Source organism: Siniperca chuatsi, linkage group LG21 (genome assembly GCF_020085105.1).
Source record: "Siniperca chuatsi isolate FFG_IHB_CAS linkage group LG21, ASM2008510v1, whole genome shotgun sequence".
Taxonomy (NCBI): domain Eukaryota; kingdom Metazoa; phylum Chordata; class Actinopteri; order Centrarchiformes; family Sinipercidae; genus Siniperca; species Siniperca chuatsi.
The window spans coordinates 25,337,217-25,348,719 of NC_058062.1; the positions used below are offsets into that span (position 1 = coordinate 25,337,217).

Sequence of the window (11,503 nt, forward strand, 5' to 3'; positions counted from 1 at the left end):
TGTGCTAAGCAGGACATTTTATTGATAAAAAAAATTGACTTGTCAGTGCTTTCTGGTAGACAAACTATGTAATAGAGACATTGTTTTCTAAATTACCTCAAACATATCTTTGGCATAACTCTACTGTCAGTTTTGCATCGGCTGATGTATACAGCGTTACCGATATCTGTGATAAGGTAACATTGCCCATGCCGATGTATTGGTTGGGCTATAATATAGATCTCACTCATTATTTAAACAAAACATTGCAAATCCTCAGTCAGGCTGTATCCTGTCCATTATTTCCCCTCAGAGTACCAGATAATCTTAGTGAGTAGGATGAAGAGGAAAGATGTGGAATTGGGTGCAATCACTGTGACAGACCAACAGGGTCCTGGCATGGACATCCACAAGATGCTGTATTGAATATGGGAAACTTATTTCATGCTCTTTGACAGAGAGCAGAAAAATGATAATGTGGAATTTGTTGCTCTACTCTTGCAGATAAATTGCAATTGATCCAAAGTAACCATCTTAAATCTCCTGCAAAATCATTCTCACACTCTCAAAATGATACCACAGACTACTTTATCAACATTTCCAGTTAGATTTTCATTGTAAGATAAAGACTGCATTTGTCCTGTCCTTTCTACTAGGTTTCTTCCTGGATTCCATTTTTCCGGTGTGGCCTTGCCCGTGGCCATCAACCTCCAGGTCCCACTGTCTGACTTCTGCATCACCAGTTTTCCTGGCCCATGGACTTGACTCCAGCATCAGGCTTCAAAAGGAGGCCTGCTGCCTCCTCTTCCCCAAGTGGAGTTAGAGAGATTACCAGGAGCCCTCCTCCCTGCTCACCCTCCTTGTCTCTTTCATCTCCTTCATCTGATCCATCTTCACCCTTGTCTACGTCCTCCTCTCTCTGCGCCAACTCGTCAGTTTATCAAAACCATGTAAAAGGCCAGACTCGGAGGACAGAGGTGGCCAGGGTGTCCTCCACTTCTGCCTCTCTAGCAACGCAGTCTCTCTCCACACCTGCACCCTACACCACCTCCTCGGATTCCTTCCCTCACAATTCAGTTCAGCCAAGTGTGGTTTGTGAAGAAGAGGGCAGGAAAAGGGAGATGTATGATCCTTTCCATCCAACTGAGGGAGTGAAGGGGGACGAGGGCGAAGGGGAGAAATATGACCCCTTTGACCCCACTGGTTCCCCAGCTTCAGACGCCGATGACGGAAGTGGCAAAGTGAGGGGGGTGAAGAGAAACGCTGAGAGAGGAGATAATGAGGAGAAAGAGGAAGAACCTCCAGATTCCACTGACACCTTGACTGACCTGCCAAGCCCCTGTCTGGCCACCCAGCTCCCTCTGAGGAGGAGAGTGGACTGTAGCACTACCAAGGCTGGAGAGAAGAGGGAGAGTGCTGACTCTGATCACTCTGAGATAGAGGAGGGAGAGATAGTTGGGGCTCCTGACAGAGATGGAAGCAGTAAGAGACCAGCTGGAGAGATCCTCCCCCTGAATTCTCCCAGCGTCTCCTTCTTTGGTTCAAAGCCAGAGCGCATTCTCCGGGTGCTGGACGGGGATGGCTTTGTGTCAGTGCGCGCAGAGGGCAACTGGGAGACGGACAGGGAGCCTGAGGATGAGCCTGTGGTAGGAGTGGAAGATCTGAGAAGGAAGCTGGTCAGCAGGCGGAAGGAAAGGTATCTCTCCTTTCCTGCTTCTTCCCCCCTCTCTCCTCAGCCACTGCCTCCTCCCTCCCATCCCTCAGCTTCTACACCCTCTTCCCCTCTCACACCTCCTGTAGTGCAAGGCAGCAAGAACCGCAAGTCCTCCAAGAGTTCCAAGGATCGTGACCGACACAAAAGCAAGGATAGGAAGGCTGGGGAGAAGGAGGAGAAAAGAAAGAAGAGAAGGAAGGACAAAGAGGGAGGTCAGGAGAGGAGCAAGGAAAAGGATCGAGGGCACAGGACCGGGAAAGAGGTTAAAGGAATGAGGAGCAGCAGGAGCAGTAGCCGGAAGAGGAAGAAAAGACATCACAGTAGCCCAGAGGCCTCACGATCCTGCAACTCTTCTGGAAGAGGGGGCCGCACTAGACACTCCTTTTCAAGTCTATCTGAGGAAAGACATAGAGAGAGGGAAAGAGATAAAGACAGAGACAGGGACAGAGTTAGAGACAGAGAGAGGGATAGAGACAGAGGAAGAGAGAGAGACAGGGATGGAGAGAGAGAACAAAGTCGCACCAGCAGCCATAGAAGAGATGAAAGAGATCAAGATTCTAGCTCTCGAAAGGAGAGGGAAAGGAAGGGAAGACAACATTCAAGCAGCAGAGAGCGGGGCATTTCAAAGAGATCCAAAAGAAGCAGGGAAAAGAGGGAAGGTAATAGAGACAGGCAGCGAGAGAGGGAACGGCTACGGGACGGTCGTCCTGTTGTCCCGCCATCTATCCAAGACCTCAACGGGTCTGACCTCTTTGCCATCAAGCGAACCATCACAGTCACCACTACCACAACCACCACCACCGTACCTGGCTCCCCAAGACTCACCCCAACCTCACCCTGTCGGCCCACGCAGGAATCTGACAAGCCCCACAAGAGGAAGAAGAAGAGAAAATGGCACTCAGCTGGAGAGGTGGAGGACCAGGGAAGTTGTCGCAGCCAATCACAGTCACTCTCACCACCAAGATATCACAGCTACGAGTCAGACCGCTATTCAGACAAATTGGAGATTGACGTGTTGTCTTTGGATGGTGAGGCTTTGGACTCGGACTACCCATCTTTGGAGGATACACCCCCTGCTGCCCTTCCTCCAGAACCACCTGTCCCTAGCCCTAAAACTAAAACTACCCCCAAGACTGGACGACATCACCCAAAAAAGAAATCTCGCACATTAAAGAAAATTGGCCAATCTGAATCCTCCTCCTCTTCCAGTAGAACCAAAAGCAAATGCCTTTCCTCGCTGACGGTCACGTCAGGCTCTGCCTCCGTCTCATCTGATCTCCCCTCAGCAAAGCGAACCAGGAAGATGGGAAAGGACAAAGACCGGGACAAAGGCAGCAGAAAGGATTTGGGTCGCTCTGGCAAATCCAAGAAAGAGAGCGCTGGTAGTCGAAAAGGCAAGCTTCAGTCCAAAGTGTCTGTGCTTGTGCGTGAGGGCGTGAGCAGCACCACAGGGGCTTCAGTTGGCTCTGGAAAGCTGGGCATGGATCTCCTAGGGCCAGGAGGTACAGGAGGGGCTTCTGGGGGTTCTGTGGTGGGTGGCTCAATTGCTGTAGTCTTCTGCAGGGACAATGAGAGCAGGTCTCCCTTCCTCAAACCTTGCTCAGAGCCACTGTCCCTGGGCAGCCGCAGTAAAGATCTGGCCAGTATGGGAAAGCGAAGCAGCCTGGCTGCACCGCCATCCTCCTTAACCAATCCTGCAGGACTGAAATCCAAGAAAACAAAACCAAGCTCCATCACATCCACCTCCTCCTCTGCCTCCTCCCCCTCATCATCTCTGGCAACCAAGCGCCGCCGTCGCCTGGCCAAGAAGACAAGAGAAAAAGGTGGAGCTGCAGGGTTGACGGCTGGAGACGACAGCCAAACAAAAGCCACGTCTGAGGGCTGGGTTGGAGCTTCCTTAGATATTCAGTCAGCCATTGGAGATGGGAGCAAGTCAGTCAGTCCACATATTGGCCAAGCTGGCCCTGCACCCTGTTCCTCCTCCTCTTCCTCTTCCTCATCCTCCTCCACCAGTGTGCTCCCACCTTCTTCCTCACCACCCCACACGCCTCCACCCTCTATGGCTCCTTTGCGGGACACCAGGGAGTCGTCGCCAGACTCTCAGACTGTGGACAGCAGCTGTAAGACTCCAGACCCTTCTTTCCTAGCTGAGGACTGTCCAACTCAGACCAGCCCCACGCTCCCGGCATCGAGTCCGTCCAGCCTGTCCACCCCCCAGGGAGCTGGCCTCAGCATCACCTTGTCTACAGCCACTGCCAAGCCCCCTCTTCCAGATGACGCACCTAAATCTCTGGCCTCACCTCCTTGCTCGTCCTCTTCAGCAGGCTGCGCTCTCACTTCCCTTTCTCTGCCTCTGTCTTCGTCAGACCCCTCTTCCTCCTCTGTGTCCTCCTCGTCTTCTAGTAAGCCTCCTCCTCCTCCTCCCCCTCCAGCAGCGCCCGCGCTCCCCTGGAGTCTGCAGACCGGGGTGGACTGCACAACTGGAGGAGTCCTAGCATGTGAGTTCTCCCCATAGTTGTACAGAAGTCTGCCTTGTTATTACAAAACATACAAGGACTACACTGGTATTTAAATAAAATAAATTTACTTAATTTCTCCATCTTATTAAAAAAAAATTTTCAGAGACTTGAAACATATGATTCCAACCGTGCTTGTGACAGGAAATCCATCATAGTCAACATCAGGAGTCAACCAATGTGGTTTTTCAGGGCCGATACAGATTATTAGTAATCAAGGAGAGAGATAACCAATATTTGAAACCAATATACATTTGCAGTAAAACGAATATTCTAAATTTGATTATATAATCGAATTGTAAAGAAAACTATCACACATTCATTTGTGAAAATGAATGTTCGGTTGTGGGGGGGGGCAGCACTACTGCGGCTGTCTGGCTTGTGAGTTCTCGCATTGCACTGAATGCACTGCATGACGGACAGGAGTCACTTTCATTGTTTGATAATGAAATGTAGGTCAAGCTGAAATGAGCAAATAATTCATAAGCCCACTTTAGAAAGGATGAAAGCCGAAGGTTACTGTAGTTATTTCAACTTGAAAAACCGCTTTGATTCTTTTGATTGGTGGACCCGTACGGACTAAAAGAATATAGATAATCGAGGAATGGACGCATTTTGGACTTTATGACTGCTTCAAAGGTAGGGAGACAACACTTTTTTCGTCTCTCTTGTTCACCCTGCCGGCAAGTCTGAATGAATTATTCTTTGGTGCTTGTGCTTTTGGTAAAATGAACAGAACGATTGAATTGTGGAGAATCTAACAGTTCTAATGATGTGTAGCAGCATGTCCATATTGACAAAAGTTGAAACATTTATATTTGTATGCGCGATCTAAGCAGCTTAGAAGTAGCTCAAGCAGGCGACCCGGTGGACTTTTTAATACATTTAAATACATCCAAAGAACTTCTATAGAAACCAGACCCCGGGGTCTAATTGAGATTTGGTTTTTGGTCAGTACATGGCAAAACTGGGGAACCTTGTGATAAAGTTTTATGCAAGCTATGTAAGCTACAGTTAACCTACCATTCCAGCACTAGCAATCCAAGGGCACATCTCAAAAATATGCACCCAAATGAACACAGCCTGATGTCCGGAACTCCCCCTAAACCTTATTTGTTTATTTTGTAATGTGTAGGTATGTAGATCTTTTAAAAGACATGTCTATGTTGAAACAAATATACCTACAAGTAGTTATGTCTCGTTGTATTGGTTTGCCATCTTATGGACATAATGCACAACAATAGATATTCATATAGTTTGAATGTTCTATGTGTGTTTTTGTTTGTTTTTTTAAGAACAAATAATCAAACGTCAATTTTGATAGCGCTAATTCTAACGGGAGGGACACACATTTCGAACAGACTTCGACACAACAGGTGTTGTGGGAAACAGGTGACGAGCTATTCTGTCTATTTAGAAAAACGTCTTTCCCACTTTGAAATGACACACAAATTCACTGAAATTTAATTCATTTATTTTATCGGCAGTCGAATTAAAAACAATAACGATTCTCATTATTATTAAAATGCTGAATATCGGAGCTGACAATCAGTTGATCCAACATCAACAGTCAACATCTTGTTACCTTTTAATAATTTTTGCAAAAGTTATTTTATTGGTGTGTGGTAACGTACTGCATACTTTTCAAATTAATATGCATTTTAGACTGCAACCACACACAACTGTAGCTTAATTTTGAATACAGCGAATGGAGACTTAATGGTTTATCTAATTCCAGCAAGTTTAAAGTGTCTGCAAGTTGTTACTTCATAGTGTATAGTGAAATGAATGGAAACCCGGTGAGACTGATGAGTAGGAAAAGCATTCAAAAATAAATGCACCAGGATACTACAGCGTGCTTTGAAAAGTCTTCAGGAATAAGGTGAATGCAAATTATACTGGCGTGGACCTTTTTTTGGCGGTGGTTTGTCCTCATATTATTTTGTAATGGGAGGCTTTCTAAGCTTCTGTTACCTCTCACCCTTTAGATGGTGGCATTTAGTTTCAATCATTTGATTCCTGACGCCACACATAGACTTTACTTGGGCGTGGCCCAGGTATATTAACGGCAGCCAATGTATATTTGCCGGCCCATTTTAGCATTTTAATTTTTTTTTTATCTGTCTGAGAGAACAACGCCATCTCCCGCCATCTTAAAATAGACTCTTAGAATATGTCATAATATACGTAATATTACATGTTGCATATATATTATGTTTATCAGTTAATGTATAGCCCTTTTCCTGAAATAATGGTCTGTATCATTCTTCCTCTCAGTGACTGCTCTGCTCTTCAAAATGGAGGAGGCCAATATCGCCAGCAGAGCGAAAGCACAAGAGTTCATTCAAGCAACCAGCCAGGTGAGAGAGTGACGCTGACCGACTGTGTCTTTGTCTTAAACCGTCATTCTCCTCAGTCTTCATTTGAAATGAATGGTGTGTTTTTTATAAGTAAGAGGAACCTTAAGGGCAGTATAAAAACCATGTGTGTCTGTTTTCCATTATTGACAGCCAAGTTTCAGAAACACTGGCTGCACCTACATGCTAGTGTTGTAATGGTGCCTAAACTTGTCTGATACGTTCTGTTTGAAAGATGACTTGTCTGGTAATTGCTGAGCTATGCAGCTAATGGTATTTTTAAAACCCAATGTAGATTTAAAAAAAAAAAATCAATCTGATTTCCACAGTTTTTTTAAATATTCAAAATAAATACACATAAATTCATGGGTTTGAATCAGAACCATACTACTTTTACATGCACATCAATAATCCTATCAATATGTGGTTCTGGCAAGAATGTGAGTACGGTGAAATCCATGTAAACACCATGTTTTATGCTCATAGTCGCGGTCAGATATGTGGAGCACTTCCATTTCAGTCTGGTTATGGAAGGTTATTTAAGACTGAAAACCACCACTGCTTAATGAAACATTTAGGATGCTTGTAGGGCTCTTCACTATATGAAGTTACAGTAAAATAAAAAAATAAAGGTTGTTTTTTTTTTTTTTTTGCAGTATCCACACTATTATTTTTTCCCTAACCCTCATGTCTCTCATGCAGATCCTCTCACAGGCCAATCAGAGCCAGTCACAGCAGCACGCTCCTCCCTCCTCAGCCTCCTCCTCCTCCCAGATCCCTCCCCCTCCCTCTCTCCCTCCGCCTCCTGGTTTGAGCCCAGCCCAGTTCATCCTCCACAACTCCCTCCCATTGGTTGGCTGCACCAAAACTCCACCCTCTCTCCTGCACCCCTCCATAGGTGGTGGATGTGCACAGACCCCACCCTCCATCATGCCTGTGGGGCTGTCGGGAGTGACTGGGAGCTCTGGTGACACTGGATGGGACAATGAGAGCAAAGACCCTGATAAGGTAAAGTAGAAGTTCATGAACAGATCAGGGTCTCACTTCTAAAATAGTGTGTAGGATCCATACTAAAAGTGTATGTGCGCACAAAAACTGAAAATGGCGTGCAGCAAAAGAAATTCATTTATAAAGCGGTGCGTGTGCACACCTGCAGGCTACTTTCCCTTAATAAATCACAGTCCACCTGGAAATGTGCGCAAGTGGATCAGCCTCATATCCTGCCCTCTACACGCCCACATTCAACCATAAATGGTGAATATTGATAAATTTAAATGAGCCCGTTTACGGTGAATAATGGCAACAACAACTGAGAGAAAGACGAAAAAATTCATTTTGAGGTGTAGGTTAGAAAGCACATATTCTTTGATAACCACAGCAGCGGGGCGGTAAATATTATATATTGTTGATCATATAAAACACTTACCTGTCGGCTAATTCCCGCTGGTAACAGCCGGTTGCCAGAAACCCCAGAGTGGTTAGTAGCCTACTTGTATTTCAGGGATGGCAGGGTTCTGTCTAATGCTGGACACAGTTCAGCACATAGATCCAAGAGCACAGGTCTAGGCAATCTAAATCATCATCACGGGCCAGGAAATCTTCGTGGTCCCTGAACACTCGTACCCTCTTAAATCTTCCATTCGCGTGGTCCTCTGCAGTACCAGCGCATTCTACGTTTCAAGAAATCAGACTACAGGTTACTTCACACCTTGCCAAAATGATCATGTCATTCAGTGATTTGTTTTGTCTGTGTTTTGTTATGTTTGGCATGCATTATGATTAGGACTGATAATGAGGATATGTGTAGTGACTGTGCAAGAGCTGTCACTGGCTTTATTTCCAGACTTTGCTAATTTACACATTCCATATGTGCAGGTGGTGAAGATGTGCTGGGTGAGAAGTGTGTGTGTGTGTGTGTGTGTGTGTGTGTGTGTGTGTGTGTGTGTGTGTGTGTTTGAGAGAGTGTGTGTGTGTGTGTGTGTGTGTGTGTGTGTGTGTGTGTGTGTGTGTGTGTGTGTGTGTGTGTGTGTGCACGCACGCCACCGCGGTGTCCCCTGTGCGCCTGACAGCACAGTCGGGTTAGCCACAGCGATTTTACACACAAAAACTATATAACAACTAAAATTGTACTTGGTGATATATGCACAGTGTTAGAAGATATTATTAAAAACTACTGACACTGAGATGGTGAGATAGTTTTAGCTCACTACAAGGGCAAGGGATGCTTATAATAAATGTTTGATATTAAGTGAAATTAAATGTGTGAGAGGCATCATTATACAATCTTAGTCTTCAATTCACCACCTCAGCGTCTGTCTCCAATTTCCCCTGTCTCCAAAATGTCTGTACACATGTGTCAGAGTTAACTTACAGGTGCGCACATTCTCCCGTCAAGTTTGTTTAGATAGATCACAACTTTTATGCCTCTTTCAGGCCCCGTTTTGTGCGTACACAACGGTTAGAAATGAGACCCCACGGGAGTTTGCTCTCCTTCATGTAACACAGGGTTCCAGTTTTGGTTATTGTAAAATTGGTCTTAAATTTAATTTCGAGTGGCATTTAAAAAGTCTTAGTCTTAAATCGAACTTGCCTAAAGCTGTAGGAACCCTGTAACATATCCCACTAATGCTGCATGGCTACAATGCTATCTTGTTAATTATTTGAATAAGACTTATTTTAACAGTTTAACAGACAGTTTTAAAACATTTCAGAAGCTGTAACTATGCAACTATTTTCATATTCAAGTATTGATTGACTTATTATTTGGATAGGAAGTAAAAGTAAACATGGGACAAATAAAGTAGTCCTACAAACACAGGTAAAGTCCAACGGGTCGCCTGCTTGAGCTACTTCTAAGCTGCTTAGATCGCGCATACAAATATAAATGTTTCAACTTTTGTCAATATGGACATGCTGCTACACATCATTAGAACTGTTAGATTCTCCACAATTCAATTGTTCTGTTCATTTTACCAAAAGCACAAGCACCAAAGAATAATTCATTCAGACTTGCCGGCAGGGTGAACAAGAGAGACGAAAAAAGTGTTGTCTCCCTACCTTTGAAGTTATTCGAAAGCCTAATTTTTATATGTACAGTTTCGAAGGACAAATGATGAATTGGCAGTCCTGAGTAGAATAACTAGCTAAGCGCAATGAAATAACTTCTGTTATGAATTGGCTCTATATAAATAAAATTGAATTGAATTAAAGGACCTCAGTGCTCTCAGTCATCCTGCCTAATTTCCCACATTTACCTGGCTAACACTGCCACCTTGTGGGAATTTAATACAAGTAGTATTCATTCTGTTTAAATAAACAATCTTCCCATCTTTGCTAAGCAACTTTTTAAAGGCCCTGTCTCAAATGCAGGCAGGTTGAGTGATTGAAGCAAATAAGTCCGGGCTATTAATTGAAGTTTTACGATATATTGATTTTGAGGAGCTCTAGTTTTGATGGTATTTAAAAAATTTTAAAAAATCCTTCTATCCTTCATACTTCATGCATAATCATTCTTTCATTTCTGCCTAAAGTCATTATTTATCTTGTATACTGTAAATTCTGCAAGTATCCAAATAATATCTGAATAGTAATACAATAGCTCACATAGTAAACTGCCCTTAATGTAATAATTAGTCATTTAAAAGAATATTCTGTCTGAGAACTGACAGAGACAAGATGTCACACCCCCTCTACACGGGTAGAGGGGGTGTGACATCATTCTCTGCTCCACTATGTGTTTACATAGCAAATAGTTGTTTGCTGCTACATTAATGTTTAGAATCTCATATACAGAACCTTTAATCTTGTGTAGCACTTTAACTGTGTTTGTAAAAGCACTATACAGATCAAATTGTATTATTGTTGTTGTTGTTATCATTGGATCATTAATTGAACATGTCTGTTACCTGAATTGCCCAGTACCTGAAGAAGCTGCACACCCAGGAGCGGGCAGTGGAGGAGGTGAAGCTTGCCATCAAACCTTACTATCAGCGCAAAGACATCAACAAGGACGAATACAAAGACATCCTCAGGAAAGCTGTGCATAAGGTCAGCCTCAGCACACACATCCAGTGACACACGTAGCATAGGAAAACACTGATTAGGTAAATCAGTGTGTGTACCTCAATGCACATCTTACTTAATGTAGTTCACAATAGTTTAGTGTTACTACATGGAGTTTGAGTAATGTTTAAAAAGCAAGTTAGTCTGGCTGCTAAAGCAGCAGTAGTTTATTTTCCTACAGTGAAACCACATGAACAAAATATAAACAAATGTCTTTGTATTGAATCACACTGTCATTGTCTCAGATCTGCCACAGCCGCACTGGGGAAATCAACCCGGTCAAAGTCAGCAACCTGGTAAAGCTTTATGTCCAGCGCTATAAATACTTCCGGAAACATGGACGCAAAATGGATGAGGAAGAGAGGGATGAGAGGGAGCCAGGAGCGCTGCATTCCTCTGCCTGATAGGAGACTTTTTTTTTTATAACTGTTCCCCCACACCGCCTTCTGCTCAAGATCTGGGCCACCCACTGATTGTTTGTGTCTAATATTTTTATTGTTATCATATCCCACCTTGTCTATGCTTTTATGTGATCTTTTGGAAGTCTCTCCCCTTATTTCTGTGATCTCACTGTAAATATGTCTCACATAGAAAATGTATCATGTATACAATGTTCAGGAAGTGGATGCTGCCATGCACACCTGTGTGATCTAATACAGTCCAGTACACCAACCCTGCAATAAATACTACATGTATGAAGCTTATAGTTTTTGTTGACTGTGTCCGTCAGGAGCTTCGCAATGGTGGTGCTAATTGCAGGGCTATTTTTTCAATAGCATTGGATTAGGTGTTCATGCTAGTTTGTCTACCCCATCCCCATGTGTATCATAATCCAAGCTGAGGGGAGGTGTAATACCCAGTTGCATACACCAAAA

General features: G+C 44.0%; 1 protein-coding gene across 1 annotated transcript; it reads left to right on the forward strand.

Moving 5' to 3' along the window:
• The first annotated feature begins 734 nt into the window (after positions 1–734).
• On the forward strand, positions 735–11,032 carry scaf1 (SR-related CTD-associated factor 1). Its single transcript, XM_044182656.1, has 6 exons — positions 735–2,082; positions 2,425–4,191; positions 6,487–6,569; positions 7,482–7,574; positions 10,485–10,613; positions 10,874–11,032. The coding sequence occupies exons 1-6, from the start codon at positions 735–737 to the stop codon at positions 11,030–11,032; spliced, it is 3,579 nt and encodes a 1,192-aa protein (XP_044038591.1).
• The last annotated feature ends 471 nt before the right edge of the window (positions 11,033–11,503 follow it).